This window comes from Hippocampus bargibanti, linkage group LG03, assembly GCF_051943395.1.
Source record: "Hippocampus bargibanti isolate YZ-2025 linkage group LG03, ASM5194339v1, whole genome shotgun sequence".
NCBI lineage: Eukaryota > Metazoa > Chordata > Actinopteri > Syngnathiformes > Syngnathidae > Hippocampus > Hippocampus bargibanti.
In genome coordinates this window covers 23,312,207-23,329,351 of record NC_142736.1, presented here as the reverse complement: position 1 = coordinate 23,329,351, position 17,145 = coordinate 23,312,207, and the positions used below count along the sequence as shown (strand labels likewise).

Genomic DNA, 17,145 nt, shown 5'->3' with positions numbered 1-17,145 from the left:
AGAGAAATCTTTGATGTATTGCCTATAATAGCTTAATAGTCCCAAAATGGCTCGAAGCTCACCGACAGTGCCTGGCTGCTTGTTTTTCAGGGCACGCACTGCTGCTGTATCTGCCGGGTCCATTCTGCTCCCCTCAGCAGAGACAATCCTGCCGAGGTACCTCACTTCCGGCTTAAAGAGGTCACACTTTCGGGCTTTGAGTTTTATTCCATTTTCCCTGAGACGTCGCAACACTCGTCTGACGTCCTCAACGTGGTTGTCAAATGTCCCGCTGAAAACAAGAATGTCATCAAGATAGGGGACACATATTTCGTCCCGTAACCCCTCCAGACATTGTTCCATACACCGCTGGAACGCTGCTGGTGCATTCATGAGTCCAAACGGAATTCGAATCCATTCATAAAGGCCCCAAGGGGTCACGAAGGCAGTCAGGTGTCGGCTCCCTTTGGACATGAACCCCTGGTGGTATGCTTTGCCTTGGTCCAGCAGCGAGAAGATGGTGTTACCCCCAAGGCTATCCACCACGTCCTGTACCCGTGGGATGGGGTGCCGGTCAGGGTGTGTTTTCCGGTTCAGCTCTCTGTAATCAATACATAAGCGCAGTGTACCATCTTTTTTCCTGACACAGACGACAGGGGATGAGTAGGAGGAAGTGGACTTTTCCACCCACCCCTGCGCTATCAAGTCCTGTAAATAGTCTTTCACCTCTCTGTACATTGGCTTTGGGACAGACATATATGTCTTTGAAACAGGCTCAGTGTCTTTCAACAAAATGTCCATTTGTAGGTTTTCCACACACCCTATGTCGTCGTCCGATTTTGAAAATGATGCCGATTCCTCTCTCAACATCTGCTGAACGGTCTTTCTTTTATCTTCGTCCAAATGAGAAAGGTCAATTGGGGGGTCCCACTGCTCACTGAGAGCGATGGTGGTATTCTGGACATGGACCTCATTGACAACCACTGAAGGAAGGTCCCTTTTAAATATGTTAGCTGGGTAGACAGACCCTACCGACTGCACTGTACCAATAATAGCCTTTACTGGAAACCTAATATCATGATTAGTAGGGTTCTGGACACTAACAACTATCCTAGGGATGGAACCTGCCTTAACTGAGACCAACGAGTCACAAAGCTCGAGGCCATCTGGCCACTGTGGGTTTTCACTTGGCTCAAAAACCAATGTAACATCTTCCTTAAAGGGCTTAGCCTGTACTTTGCATGGAATAAGTGAGCTATGCCTGGCTATAGTGAATCTCTCATTTGTTGTTTTTACACGGTACTCATGTGCTTGTCCCAGACTAACTGCTTTTATGAAAGTGGCAGCTTTATTGCGCTTAAGGTGGGGAAAAGCTAGTCTAACCGATTTCAAGAGCTTTTCTGTATCCCCTGTTTGTGACTCATTAGAGAGGCTATCTAACACAAGACGCTCAATGACATTAAACCCTATGATAGGACACTGTTGCTGGTCACCTTTTAGTACTAATACTGGTACAAGTAGCCCTGGATCATTAGCACCAAGTTTAAATGATATCTCAAGCCATCCTACATAAGGCATATCCGTTCCATTAGCTGCCACAATATTGAGAGTGTTATCAGGGTCAATAAGTTCATTCACATTTTTCAATGACACGTCAGGTAAGTTTGTTTGTTTCCATAACTCATCTACAGCACACACCTGGGACCCCGAGTCCCAGAGTGCTTCAACCCTTTTGTTACCCAAAAAGCACCGAATAAGACATTTCTTTCCCACTAACTCCCTGACCGAAGGTAATTTGCCACACTGGTTCTTATCTGTACGCTCGACAAATGACTGCTTATGTCTCTTCTGAACGGGGCCACGTGTGTAGGGCTTACATTCCATTTTCATAGCACCACTGTAACACTGGGACCTATCTGTCTCTGTGGTCACACCATGTCCCACTGGAGTAACCCTTTCTAGTTTAAAGCATGGTTCCTAGCTGAGTTCTGTGCTTTGCAGCCTGCTCTGAAATGTTCACTACTTCCACATTTAAAACAGTGCTGACAATATTCTTCACCTGTCTGAATACAAGAATAACACCTGGGCTGAGGGCGACGGGGCATGTAGTACTGCGGAGGGGCGAACCGCTGCTGGAACTGTGCTGCCCCCCTCATCGGCCTGGGCCCTGGTGCTGGGTGGTACTGCTGAAGAGCTGATGGGGAGTGCTGGGTGTAGTAGTGCCTGGCTGGTGGATCTACCTGATATTGTGAAGGTGGAGTGAAGGCGACCTGTTCAGGGTAGTGGTCAGGCAGGCGTTCAGGTCCTCCGCTGGTGGGCTGATAAGTGGCTGTTGGTTTCTGAATAGTCTCTTTGATCTGGGACACTTCTGCACGCAGCTCTTTTAACAGCATCATCTCTGACCTCATCTCTTTCAATATTATTATTATTATTATTATACCTCTCTAACGACAATTAAAATATTACTACTTTTCTTCGGACAGTGCCAAATTCAAAGAATTGGTTGGGCAATCCATGGCAGGTTTTGAACTTTTGATTCTCTGCTCTATATTGCCAACTTTCTCATTCATGCTGGTTCTCACTCTCCTCATCCTGTTTTTTCCTCTATAGCAGGGGTGTCAAAGTCATTTTTTGCCGCGGGCCACATTGTAGTTATGGTTTCCTCTCGAGGGCCGTTATGAATTTGGGGAACCCATTAGAATGTTTAAATCCCTTCCAATATTACATATAGAGCACACAGCAAATTAATGAATAACTCGTTTTCAAATCTGAAGTCAAGAATAATGACTTTTATTGTGGTTGACATCCAAAAATATGAAATTTTGGCTCAGATTTTAGCAATCATCATGGAATTTAACAAGTTTGATTTGCTTTCGCGGGCCGAAAAAAAATGATGTGGCGGGCCGGATTTGGCCCGCGGGCCTTGACTTTGACACATGTGCTCTATAGTGTTCAAATATATATGTCAGAATGTTTCAATTTATTGACTAAAGCTTAGAAAAGCTTTCGGGCAGTGGTGCCAAAGTTCGATCCCCCATCCAGCCTTTTTGTTATGTCTCCGTGCACCAACACACCAAATTCAAATGATCAGCTTATCACTAAGCTTTTCAGAAGCCTGATCATGATTTTGATCTTTTCAATCGAGTGTTGGAGGAGTGAGACATACAAAACTCTCTGGATACGGTGTCTTAAGGACCTAACTTGAGCACTATAGCTTTAGGGTGGTACTTGATGTTCAAGTAAAGGTTGCAATGTAAAGGGGGTTAGCCATGGAGCTTCATTTGTTCAATTATTGTGTTGCTGTTTGATGTGATATTGTCAAGACACATTTCATATTATAAACTGCACTAAACCACATACATTCAGTGTTTAATCTTGGGTTTCAGTTTCATTTAAATTATTTCATCCTTTCTGTATGCATGTATGCAACATATTTGCATGCTTCACCCTAAAAAAGTTTGAAATGTCAACAGAGTGGAGGCGGATTATGTTCGGACGGTTCTGGCATCTAAATCAAAATTTATCTCTGTTTCCTCATGCTGTTTCTATTCACCTCCATCCAGTGACTCTGTTTGCCACCAACCCCTCCTACTTCAGAGGCTTCACAGTCATCGCCTTGAAGGAGGGTTCAATTGGAGACAAGGAGGAAGACTACCTTGGAAATTTCCAGGTATGATAATGTAGATGTTCGTCAGTTGCTCAAATCTGAAATAAAATTCGCTAAACGGCAAGCGGATTTGTCACAGCAATTTGTACCAAATGCTGAGACATTCACAGCTTCCATGCAAAAGCCATTTTCTTGGTTGTTGCCTTCAACTGAACTCCACTCTAATGGAAACAAGAAGTCAGTTAAATTGCAGAGTCATGTTGTCAACATAACGTCTGGTTGGATGTTGTGAAGTAAACTGCCACCTAAATTTTGATGACCAATTCATTACTTGAAATCAAGTATGAACAATCGCATTGTGAGACAGACGAGAAACATCAGCACAATATAACACAAAGACAGAAAAAATCTGCTTGGCATGATATAATAACTTCAGCAATTTTACATGTAAGAACTTGATCATCTCATGCAGCAATGTGGGTTGTGAGATGATTCAACAGACACCCGTTATAATAATGTCTGATCAACATAACAGAAGCAATTGATAATTTCAGACACATATCAGAGAAATTGAAAAAAAACATTTGTATCCATATGCATAGGGAATGAGAAACTTTTTTCAAAATTATGCGAAATGTGAACAATCAGGTTTGAAAAATTCCATTCCGCTGTCCCAAAACAAGAGACCTATTGTACTACAGTCACATCAACATTTACAACTCATCTAACAAGCAGAATGTTTAATGTCAATTTCCCCCAATTTACTATATGCTGCTCTTATTCACCACACGGCTTTGTGAACCTCAAGGAGCATATACCGTCCGTCTCTAAAAGCAAATGGTGGGCTTTAGATGGCAATCGGCATTTAACTGAGGCACGGTCCCTTCGAGGAAGAAGAGGGAAGGAAGAGAATTGTTGAGCTGCAGAGGCAGGGTGTGCTGCTAGACTCACCTGGCCATGGCAAAGGTTCCATCTCAGTCTTGCGTTTCGAATGCAGTGCAAGCAGCAGATAGCGGAATAGTCATTGATGGTCTGTGAAATGATCGTCACAGGATATGCGCAAATCACTTTTATAGTTTCCCTGTCTTCATAATCTATTTCAACGCGGGCATTTAAAATGATATGTATCATTAACAAGGTTCAGCGTGGTTCAGTACGCTTGAATGAAATGCAAGACCTATGTGAAAAATGACAGTGTTGATTGACTTAGTTAGTGTGCAAGGTATGACGTAACGTTTCTTGTCGTTTAGAATGCCTCTGAAATGTACTTCAATAGTATTGGGATTGCTTCTTCTACGTATTTTTAATTGACTGTAATCATTAGAAAATGTACTAACCAAAACATGACTTTTCAATGCATCACTGAATCCACATTTTTGAATGTGACATAATATAACTTTTAATAATAATAATAGCACATTTTATTTCTAAGCGCCTTTTACCTGTGGTGGGCCGTCAGGACCTGCAAGGCCTTCTCTGCTGGCCTAAAAATATCTGAATCACAGACTAATGTGAATTAGATTTTGTCCATGAATTCTTGTTAAATAATTCCACATTGTCGTTCAGCTTACTTTCATTGCTTTTGCATATTTTCATATTTAAGCATTTAACCAATCACATTTTAGCCATCATTTGTTACCAGGGTCAGAGATTTACCTGTCCGCCTTGACAATCAGTTCAGCAGGTTCTGGACCATAAAAATCAATGGCGATGAAGCTATTGCCTAAACTAATCAGAGTTTGAGTTGGCAACCCAAGGCTTGCTCGAAGGCGCTGGCAACGTCAGAGTTTTCGCAAATTCTGATTGGCTCGTCACATGATTGGCTAGTCACTCGCCAATCATAGTATCACTAGCCGCTGGTGATAACCGCATGTTTGGAGTGATTCAGACGTATCACTACTGAAGGCCTATGAGTGACATGCACGACTCGTTACTGCCTTTACCACAATCCGATCTTTGTCGAGGCAGCTTTTATTGAAACTCATTAGGTTGTAGAGGTGTACCTAATAAAGTAGCCAGTGACTGTGGAATTCAAATTGTCTTCAAGGACATGAAAATAATCAATATAACATGTGGAGCTTTTTTAAGCTAAATCACAGCAGCCTATCATGCAATTTCTTTGTAATCTCAGTTAAAAATTAAATTAGGGACAACCTCATTTTTGCATGTTGGCAGAAAATCGTTGTTTCGTTCGGCAGGGCAGATTTAGCAACATATTCCTAAATATGTTTTTTCTATGTCTTGAATCTGCAGCCCAATCTGCTTTGCCCAGTGTGGCCACATGTCCCAGGGTTACACTGCCCTGCGGTGGCACTCGCTGTGAACTTTGCCACTAAATTTTGAGGACATAAAAAGAAGAATATTATATTTTTGCCCTGCAGAAGGCTCACATCTCATCCTATGGATTCCTATTATTCTCTTCCATCCTGGCATGGAGTTGCTTGATGTGAGAGGATGCTAAAACATCACACTGTAGAATGTTTCCACATTGATGGGCACAAAGGGAACAAAAACATTCAGCTCTATTTTTGTAGGCAGTGCATCTGCGTCTTGGCGCAAATGCCGACAGATCCTGATTTTCATATCACCGCAAGGCTTGTGGCACGTACTGTAAATGCCAATTTGTCAGATGGGTCTGCGCCAAAATGGGTGGGCTGGAGCAGCAGAAGCAGTTACTGGGAGATCTGTATGGTGGAGTGACAATTTGGTGGCAGATCTAAGTTGATCTAAATCTTACACTTGCTTGGTCAACATTTTAGTGACTGGTGCAGCATAGACGGCTAGTATGATGTGACCCATTTTATACATGAATACTGTATAGGAATGGCAGAGATCAGACACTGAATAACTGGTTTACATTGTGTAGTATTTGCAACTCATTCACTGCCAGACGTGCAAAAATGTGTCTACTCCAGGGGTTTTGTCATTTTCACTCAAATTCCAGGATCCACACAATATTGAGTTTTAGGACTACATAAACATTCAATACAGCATTAGAAACCTTAGACTTTCTTCTTTCATAAAAAAAAGAGTTAATTCCTGAATTCAGTGTCTGAAACTCATGACAAAAAGTGAGCGGACATCAAGGTAGACAACTCTGAAAAGTTGGCCTGCCCGGCCATAAACTTGCCTGCCCTAATTTTCACAACTTGAAACACAATAAGACGACTAATCGCAAAAAAAAAGACATTGTTGCAAAGTATAAAGGATTTTTTAAAATTAAGGATGTACTTACCACAAATGCTCCCTTGCTTAATTGATGGTAACTATCCATTGCTAAAGATTTTGCTCCAGTTGTCGTTTGTCCATACAATGTTTGCAATGTTTGCGTTGCGTTGTCTGCTACAAGCCACGTGAACTCCTCTTTCCACGATGCTTTTCATAACAATACATTTAATTTCTAAGCGCCTTTCAAAACTCTCAAGTATACGTTACAGTCACGGGATAATGTACGTTTACGTTTCGTAGCGTCATAAATTTAGTTAGCTTTTTTTAATCTTTCTTCTCGGGCTGAGGTTCTGTGCATCTACTTTGGAAAATGATATGCAAATGCATGACCTTATAACGCTCGGAAAAGTCCGAAGCACGAAGCAGGTTTGTGATTGGCTGCCGCGCCGAGTATGCAAATTGCCAAACGAACCGGTTTGTTTTGTTTCTCTAGCGATCGGTATTTGGTGAAAATTTAACCTGGATCCTTTCACAAAACGGTTTGTGCAGCCAACAACCACACACGATATCACCACCGTACTAAAATGCGAAGACTTTCATTCATCAACACCCAAAAATGAAAGGCATAAGCTTACAAAACAATGATCGCACTCGCTGACAACTGTTGAGTTTATTTGGCTATGGGCCACCCGGAAGTTAGCGGCCGATCGCGTGATCATAACAAACGACGTCACGCTGGCATCCCTATAATGCTTGGGAAGTCCAGGTGCAGAAGGCAGGCTTCTGATCAGCTGCCGTGTCAAGTATTCAAATTAACAAACGAACCGAAATTCCCAAAACGAACGAAGATTTATTTATTCCAATTTCAAAATCTTTGTTAAAACGTTTGCTTTATTGAATAAAGCAAATGTTTGATTTGAAAAAAAAAAAAAAAAAAATCTTTTTTTTTTCTTGGTAAAGTTGTCGCCCACCTGGGCAGAGACATTCTGTAAGTTGGACGCCCAATGCAAAAGTTGCACATCCCAGGCGTCCGGGCAGACATTATTTCAGACACTCCTAAATTATATGGGTCTGGAGTAAGATGAGGTGCAATGGGGGCGGCTGCACAAAAGGCAAATGCTGTCACCTCGTGGGAGGGAAAAGCATTGCAGGAGGTTTACCCAGAGCTTTATCGGCACCCCCCACACACTGCTGCAAGAAAAAACAAAACCTCAAAAAATTCAGGAATGGCAGTGAATGAGTTAAAATCATCCCACTGGGAGTCTCCCAGTGCCCGCTTCACAGTACAGACAAGCATGCTTTGATTGGCTGTTTGAAGTCGACTGTGAGCTCTCCTACAGCGGTGCAGCCTTCCCTCTCACAGGGAACTGACCAACATCTCAAAATATGAGAAATGCATCGGTAGTGAACTTAACTCACCTCACTTCACAACAACCTAGCACTGAGTTTAGTGTGAATTCAACTTAACTCATTCACTGCCATTTACAAATTTATTCGGGAATTGAAAATATGACGTAGAGCGCCATTCTCGAATTTGTAAGTTTATTCTTTTTTCTCGTTTAAGTGCTGATAAAGCCCTGACCATGGCCTTTGGCAATGTTTTTTCCCTTCTACAAGGGGGCAGCATTTCCCTTTTTTCCATGTTAGCGCTTTGTTCCAGCTCTTGTTAGAGCTCTATATAAACCAATGTGTTTATTGCATTGTATTTTGGACAGACGCCCTTATTTCAAGATAATATAACTCCAGACCCATATAATTTAGGAAGTAACTCTTTTTTCAGATGAAAGAAGATTGTACGTTTTTTTTATGCTGCATTGAATGTTTATGTAGTCCTAAAACTCAATTTTCTGTGGGTCCTGGAATTCGAGTAATAATGACCAAAACCCCAGCACTAGAGTTGACACATTTTTGCACGTCTGGCTGTGAATGAGTTAAATAGGATATATTTGGCAACTCGTCACTGCAGCTAAGAATTCTGCCTTCAGTCTTATCCTTGACGTTCTCTGAAAAAGAGGTAAAAACAAACTGCTGTCAAAAATATCCAGTACAGTATTCCTCTATTGTCACTTTAGCTTTTGTGTTTTGTGCCGTTTGTGAACCCCACACAGATCTTCCACAGCTGCATACGCATTTAATTCCCCAATTCTCTTTTTCTTACATGGACGGGCAAGCATCCAGGCTCGGATGAGGAAAAAAGAACCAGAAAGCTTCAACACAAAATGTTATTTGTCGCACAGCTCATTGGAAATCTCAGAGTGCCCCAGCCACTGACTTCATGAGAGGCATGTTTTATCCAGCGCTCACACTGCGTGTGTGCAAGTTAGAGAGTCTTTCCCGGTGGTTGCTATCTCACGGGATAATACTTCTCGCGAAATAGGATGGTGGGGGGTGTGATGTCAGGCCGGGGGCATAAGGTGGCTCGCTTGGTGGGGAGCAGCAGGAGGTAGAGTTTCAAGCCAAGTCAACATACCCTCATGAGGATTTGCGTGCCGCATGGCTTGATGCGACATGAAATAATGCAATGTACTTCAAGTCAAACATCTACCGCATGCACATTATATATTTTGGAAACATTTAGCAGGAACACGTTTCTAAACAGACAAAACGAAGATTAAACATCTCAGTTTATCATTACATGCTTCTTTTAGTGGACCCTTTGTTTAATTGATACCCATGAGGCTTCACCGAAGCTCACAAGCTGACATCCACAGTCAGGTCACCGAAGCATTCCTGTAAGAAACCATGGCTATGTTGAAGGGGTGTAATCTGACAGGAAAACCGCATGCATGCACACACAAACACACACACACATGCAACTCCCACCCCCACACACATGTACACACAGGCACACATGCATGCCTCACACACGAGAACACATACACTTACAGTAAACCCAGCACTATCTATTTTCCTCTGGGAATCATACATAGCACGAACCGACAAAGAAAATCCTCCTTCATGGCAGCATGGAGTTTTTACTTTTCGAGCCTTGGTGTTCATCACATTTATTATATGTGCCGAAGATTGAGTATGTCAATCATATGTGGCAGCTTTACCTGACTTTTGAAGAACATAAAAATAAAATGAATTCAATTATTTCATCTATTCACCACACTTAAGATTAAAGAACAACAGTTGTGACATTAATAAACATTTAGAAGACTGATGGGCAATTGAACTCACCGCAAGATTGGTTATGTGCACACATCTTTTGTGCAAGTTACCCTAACCCTCAAAATAAAGCTGATATCTCAAAGTGATTCAAGAATTACTGTGTCAATACGTCCCTAAATGCTAACAAAATGGTGGGAGCCGTATTTATTAACTTCAGTTTAATATATTCATGTCCAAAATGGGAATTATTTTCATGTAATTTTTATTTGTGTGATTTCGACAGATAATTGATGAAGAAGAAACACAATTTATGATCAACTGCCCACCTGCAGTAACAGAGGGGACACCTCGTCGACGCACCAGCATCCAGGTGTTCTGGACTGCACCCCCTAGCGGCTCTGGCTGTGTATTACTCAAGTATGTATGTCAAGTCTACCCTCGGCTGTAATAATGGAGCACTTTCAATGATAAATACAGTATTGTTCTCATTCAAGCATAAAAACAGAACACTTTTCATTTTAGCATTTGGTATACTGGTATATTTAATTTAAATCATTTTTGTTGTTCTTGTCTACGTATATTGTCAACTTATGAGTCAATAAGAGGGAGGAAGTTGATTGATGTCTCCATTGACCCGAATGAGGGTGTGCTTGACTTCATTTGTGATGGCTGCATGCAAAAGTTAGAACGTAAACAAACAACTGCAGTTTTCCATCAGTCATCTGTCTGTTGGCAAATAAAACACACCGCCAGTATAGAAGAAATGTGACACATTGGAATGGTCACCGTTCAATTGGAAGGCACACTTACCTGTAGACAAACCATCATGGATACGTACATTCAAACCAATACATTAATCGAGCATGCAGTACCTGGAGGAAATTTAGCAAGCGCAGAATAGTCATGCAAAATTTAAAACGGGAAGGTCTGAATCGAGATTCCAATGCCGACAATGTGATGTGAAAAGCTGAGTGTCATTTTCTTTCCCACTTGACCTCTGAAGCTATTCATTATCCTGTGTGCATTTTAACAGTTGATTGACACAGATAAATGCCTCTATTCATTGCCTTCTGGGCCTACATAGAAACAATATTTTTCTTGTCCAGCTGATGATAGATCACGACAGATATCTTTTTATTAATCCACGACCGTGGGGAAATATTGAGGGGAGATTTGTGACAATGCACCTCAGAGCTGAAAAACACCTTTTCTAAGATCAATGAATTGCATAATCGTTATTTTACCTTTTCAATGCGTTGCTTTCAACCCTGCTGTTTATTTCTTCAATAGTGGTAGGGATGATAAAAGGCTTCGCTTACCTCAGCATGGCGGACGGTTCACTTTCTGAATAAATTAAGCTTGCATGATATATCCACCCATCTGTCTGTCTGTCTGTCTGTCTGTCCGTCCGTGTACCTAACATCATCCATCCATCCATCCATCCATCCATCCATCCATCCATCCATCCATCCGTCAGTCCATCCGTCAGTCCATCCGTCAGTCCATCTGTCATTGCACTCGTTTTCTATGAAGGCAAAAATGGATATGTTGCCATGCGAGCATGGGGATTTGAGAAGAATTCATTGAGTAGAATTTTTCCTGCACCGGACACACTGATGTCACCTATGTGAACCACTATCAATGGCTAATTCAACACATTACATAACTGATCATTCACATTTTTTTTTTGTTTTTGGCCTTTTGATTTAATCTTAATAGGCCTTGCCCTCAGTCTCTCCAATTTTATTGCAAATTACCATAGATGTTCTGAAAATGTAGACAAAATAGCAGACCTTTGAGATTGGGGTAATAAAAAAGGACTGGGTGAAAGCTCACACTTCAAAAATGAGATACCTCTAGAAATGATGATTACAGGTTGGCAGTGGTTATTTATTTTTCCCTCTCCTGCAGATGTCAAAAATGAAGGTTGTTGTCTGCCTCTGGGCTGCAACCAAACAAAAGTTTTAATAATGTTGTATTGATCGAAGTGATGCAACACATATAGCGTGCGATCAAGTACAAGCTTTTTATATTTATTTATTTTCTTGATGTGAGAGGTATTCATGGTGAAGAGATGTTCACACTTACCGCAAAATATATTGAATGAAGAGACAGATGCAGTCAACAAATAATTCCAGCAGGATCCTAACACCTCAGCCAAGGTTGAAAGATGGAATGAAAAAAAAAACACAAACAGTATTCCTGACAAGGAATGGTTCAGCACAAGTATTTGAAGCATTGTTGTGAAATATTGCAGGTTATCTTTGCTTTGCCTAAGGACTGTCCAATACTTGATTTTCTCTTCAGTATTGTTTCTGGCTGGAACTGCACATTTGTCAGTCTCAAGATGTCATGATAAAAACAACTTATGTCTTTGAAGTGTGTCCATCAAAAGCACCCGTGACTCACATGCCTCCTCTCTCGAGTGGTTCACTGCAGCATAATTGGTGGGCAGTTGTCGTCTTTGAGATGGAAAGATTTAAGCCGGCGGTTTGGTTGGGCTTAAGGTTGGCTCATGATGACAGAGTTGGACTGCAATGCTTATTCTTGTCGTCGATCTGGAGCTATAACTTTTTAAACTCTTTAGCGTCCCGTTATAGTATGCGTCAATGTTGTAGCTGGTGATGCAATTTATTATTGGCAGTTGGGTTTTGTTGACCGCACGGCAAGGATGAGGGCATATGATTGATTATCTTCTTCCAAGCCCGTTCTTAAGAATAAGCTAAACAGACTTGCTAGTTGAATCTGAAGTTGTGTCAAACATACAATAATTAAGATGCTTTATCTGTTTAGTTTGACTTCAACTCAATATATAAATTCAAAATTGTTCACAATCTGTTTCTTTATTTGAAGCGATTTGGGTTAAGTTAGCTGACACCATGGAGTACATGCAACTCGACTACGTGCTTGCAAGTCAAAGCAAGAAAATGAGGGCTCATATTTCAAAAACCCCAAACCATGTCATCTCTATCTTAAAGCACCACTGTGCATTATATAGATGCATAAAATTACATTCTGTCAAATGTCAGTAACAAAAATCACTACTTCCCTGTTTTGTGTCTGTGTACTTGGACTGCAAAAAAATTGACTTCTACGCATGTCACCAGGAACCATCTCATCATAAAACTGAGTGTGACCTGTATATTTCCAAAGTGAAACTACTTTGGCACAGCTGAACCTCCGGGCTTTATTCATCTTGGTCCTTAAAGCCATAATAAGTCATATGCGAGTACAGCAGTCACTTGTGAAGTTCCCGCCATCAATTTTCTCTCCATTTGTAGGTGGAAGGCAATTTATTCCTCATCGCCGTCTGGTGTGAGATATGCGGGGTCGTGTGTTGCACTCTGATGGGTGGTATTAGTGAGACTGTATATCAGTGAACATCCTACCACATGCATCTGTCAAACCACCGCTTTCCAATTCTGATAGAACAACGGGCCCCCGTTAATACCTGCTTTGCCTGCGCTGTTCACCACCGGATTGTCTCAAAGTTGTTTTCTTTTTTCTCCCTTTACAGGAGAAGCAAAAAGAAATAAATGAATTCAGTAAATCTCTGGTTGAAGCCGAGGAAACGTAAAATGAGAATTGAATTATTCTGCTTCACATCTCTTCAGATTGTAAGAGGAAAGCGTTTTTGAAAGAAAATGGTCATATTAACTCTCTCTCTCTCTCTCTCTCTCTCTCTCTCTCTCTCTCTCTCTCTCTCTCTCTCTCTCTCTCTCTCTCTCTCTTCCTCAGGACATACACATATGTACTCTTTTAAATCAATGCACTTCAGGGGTGATTGGAATTGGTTGTGGTGTGGACCTAGCAAAATTTAAATTGGATGTTAAGTAAGCATTACTCCATTTGATTGTCTGCCCAGCCCAGTAAAGTGGGTAGGGTGCAGCAATGTGTGCGACTCTCAATAAGATATATGAGTTTGAGGTGAGATTTAATTAAAGTGTGAGTAATTAGAGGAGTGCCGGTGGCATCACTTTAACCTGAATCTTTTGAGTTGCATTATGGGACTCTTTTGGATAGAAACCAGTTGTCACATACAAATCCTGCCACAATATTAGGTACACACCTATAATCTAATGTGATCCATCCATTCTTTATCTGAACCGCTAAATCCTCACGAGGCTACTCGCAGAGCACACATAGAGAAACAACCATTCACATTCACAATCAATCACCCTTCGGGACAATTTAAAGCATCTACTCAAACTACTGTTCTTATTTTGGGAATGTGGGTTCTGGAACTGGACTACCCAGAGGAAAGCTCCACAGGAGGAGAACACGCAAACTCCACATAAGAAAGCTGGAGCCGGAATCAAACCCTGTACATCTGTACTATGAGACAGCCATATGAACCAGTCAACCACTGGGCCACTTTCCAGTGAGATAAAAATACTAAAATATGTAGCATATTGGGAACTTTGTGGAGTTTGCTGTGTTATTCAATACTTGACTTTTATCACTTTTTGCTGGCGAACTGGACCATCATTGGTGCAATTTTCAGTGACTGACGACGGATCATTGGCGAAGATATTGTCCGTTGTTATAGCAGCAGCAGATTAGTCATGATGTTGCTCAAAGTGTCTTTAGAGGTTAGTCATTACACACAGTTTCAACAATCACCATCTGGCAACACAACAACACAAAACATCTGGCAAGTAAATATAACTTGTTTGGATTTGTAACAATGCAGTCAAACAAGGTTCATTTTAGACTTTGGCTATAAATACAAAAGGTCATGGCGAGTGTTTAATTTGAAAACAAGTATTTGGAAATGTCAATGCCACAGTTCTGCAGATGGACAAAGTAATCAAGGGACAACGGTAGCATTCATTAGACAGTGTTTTTACCATTATTGCTAGAATAATTACCCTTCAGTCAAATGACAGGACAGTACCTCGAAATGTTTTCCGTGCTTTTCATGCATTACATTAAACATCACGCACGATTATGTTGTTTGGAAAGCGAATGAGTTCACCATTTATGTGTCGGAGCTGGTGAATCTAAAAAGTCATAAAATAGATATGAATAGATAGAATAGTTCACCGCATTTCCTGCACTTCATATTTAGTACAGCATTCTGTTCATGACTGTGAATGGCATACAGCTAAACTTAATATGATACTCTGCCTTAATTGGTATGCGACCAGTCCAGCTGGACCATCCAGCCCCTCCATTCACATTCACACACCACATTGTTTGGGATTTGTCCCCATGGAAACATCCCACCAGCCATCGTTGCATGAAGGGCTTGTATGAGAATGCTAGATGGCAGGGGCCTTGTGCTCTGCCTTCATCTTTTTAGTCCATGAAAAGATCCCTGTCAAGACCCTACTAGTTAGAGGAACAAGTCTGTCTGACAGCTCAATTTGCACAAGGTCTCGACTTCCATTTTAGAGAGCATGACTGTGAACGTACTGCCGCGTGCTTATATTTCAGAGCAAATGCGAGTAAACATTTTATTTACTGCCGTGTGATGGATCAAAAAAACTACCTTCAACGTTTCCCAAGTGGAGCACTTAAAACTCACTCTTTAATTCCAAAGGTGAATATTCTACCAAACAAAACAGAACAACTATTATCAGTCACTTATAAATTGATGTCCTTCACCCTTACTCCCCACTCCAGATTGTGTTTTCCACCACGGTATCCGTTGCCGCAGATTCTAATTGTGATTCATTTGATTGTATCTGAGTCAATGCCATTCTAAAGTCAGCAAGCACCAAAGTTTGACATGAACTTTAATGACTGTTTTGGCGTTTTCCTCAGCTGACCATTCACTCACAATTCTTCAAACCTATTTTGTGGTGAAGCGTCTGACACCCTTCTCACTGCATTTGTTCCTTGTGATGCTTGTACAGGGCAAGCATTGTGCAGAAGAGGATCATATATTTCCAGGATGAAGGCACCCTCACCAAGAAGATGTGTGAGAAAGGTAAGGATTTCCTGCCAACTCCTCACAGCTTTGGTCTACCTCCGGGAATTCACTTTGGTTCCACGTTTCACTCTGCTTCATTCTCGCTTTTGATGATGATCCATTCAGCCATTGGGCCTTAGCGGGAATGACTATAGTTGGGATTGACCCCCATAGAGATAAAACTACATTGCTCCTTTTTCTCATACCCAACTTTTCTCTTCCTCTGGTTTCCCTCGTACAGAACTTAAATGACCAATCTAATGGTCTTGCCGAGTGTCTGTCAATCTTGCTCGATGGTTTACTCAATTCCTCATTTAAATGCAGAATCCCTGTATGGAGATGTTACGGATAAACCCCTGTACGATTGCTGTGCCTGTGGAACGGCCAAATACAGAGTCACCTTCTATGGGAACTGGTCGGAGAAGATTCATCCAAAAGACTACCCGCGTAAGCAAAAAAAATCATCTCCCCTTTGTAATGTCACTTCACATTTAATCATACATTTCATCTTGATCATGAGTCTGAAGACCTGCCAGCCTGTGAGATGTGTACGAATGTGTGTTCATAACCTTGTGCCTCACGATCAGGATGCCAATTTATCAAGCGATTATATACCTTGCCTCTTGTTAAAATTCCAACCAAGTGGATCAATAAACTGTTGAGAGTGGAGTAAGATAAAACACAAGATCCCATGGAACCCTAAATCACAGCGTAACAGAAAGACTAGTCTGTATGGAACGCATTCTCACATGGATCTTGTCAGTGGTTTTACTAGGTACACTGACTATCAAATTATTTTCATGGAAATTGTAAACAGGTAGGGCGGCCCGGTAGTTCAGTGGTTAGCACAACGGCTTCACAGTGCAGAGGTCACCGGTTCGCGTCCCGGTCCGGCCTCCCTGTGTGGAGTTTGCATGTTCTCCCCGGACCCGCGTGGGTTTCTTCCGGGTCCTCCGGTTTCCTCCCACACTCCAAAAACATGCATGGCAGGCAGATTGACAACCCCAAATTGTCCCTAGGTGTGAGTGTGAGAGTGACTGTTGTTCGTCTTTGTGTGCCCTGCGATTGGCTGGCAACCAATTCAGGGTGTCCCCCGCCTCGTGCCCGAAGACAGCTGAGATAGGCTCCAGCACCCCCCGCGACCCTAATGAGGAATAAGCGGTACGGAAAATGGATGGATGGATGGATGTAAACAGGCAGTTAATTGACATGAACCTGATTGGAAAGCCTCAGTTACTTAAAGGACAACCGACGTCACTTTTTTGTTTCTTAACTGACATCAGAAAAAAACGTTTTATAGCATCTAAAATACCCAAAACAGGCAGTATGGTATTTTTATTGAAATGCAAAACACCAATAA

General features: G+C 41.6%; 1 protein-coding gene and 1 long non-coding RNA gene across 4 annotated transcripts in view; one reads left to right on the top strand and one right to left on the bottom strand.

Annotated features, from left to right (window-relative positions):
• spon1a (spondin 1a) overlaps window positions 1-17,145 on the top strand; it is a 53,802-nt gene that overhangs the window by 3,677 nt on the left and 32,980 nt on the right. For all 3 annotated transcript variants that reach the window (XM_088991325.1, XM_088991323.1, XM_088991324.1), the window contains exons 2-5: window positions 3,543-3,649; window positions 10,152-10,285; window positions 15,730-15,803; window positions 16,110-16,232. In XM_088991325.1, the coding sequence (XP_088847451.1) occupies window positions 3,543-3,649; window positions 10,152-10,285; window positions 15,730-15,803; window positions 16,110-16,232 (438 nt within the window). The remainder of the gene's footprint in view (window positions 1-3,542; window positions 3,650-10,151; window positions 10,286-15,729; window positions 15,804-16,109; window positions 16,233-17,145) is intronic.
• LOC148900735 (uncharacterized) lies at window positions 4,010-7,262 on the bottom strand. The gene is made up of 3 exons (XR_016114368.1): window positions 6,822-7,262; window positions 4,538-4,618; window positions 4,010-4,469 (listed from the first exon to the last, which is right to left on the bottom strand). It is a non-coding gene; the product is annotated as an uncharacterized LOC148900735 (long non-coding RNA).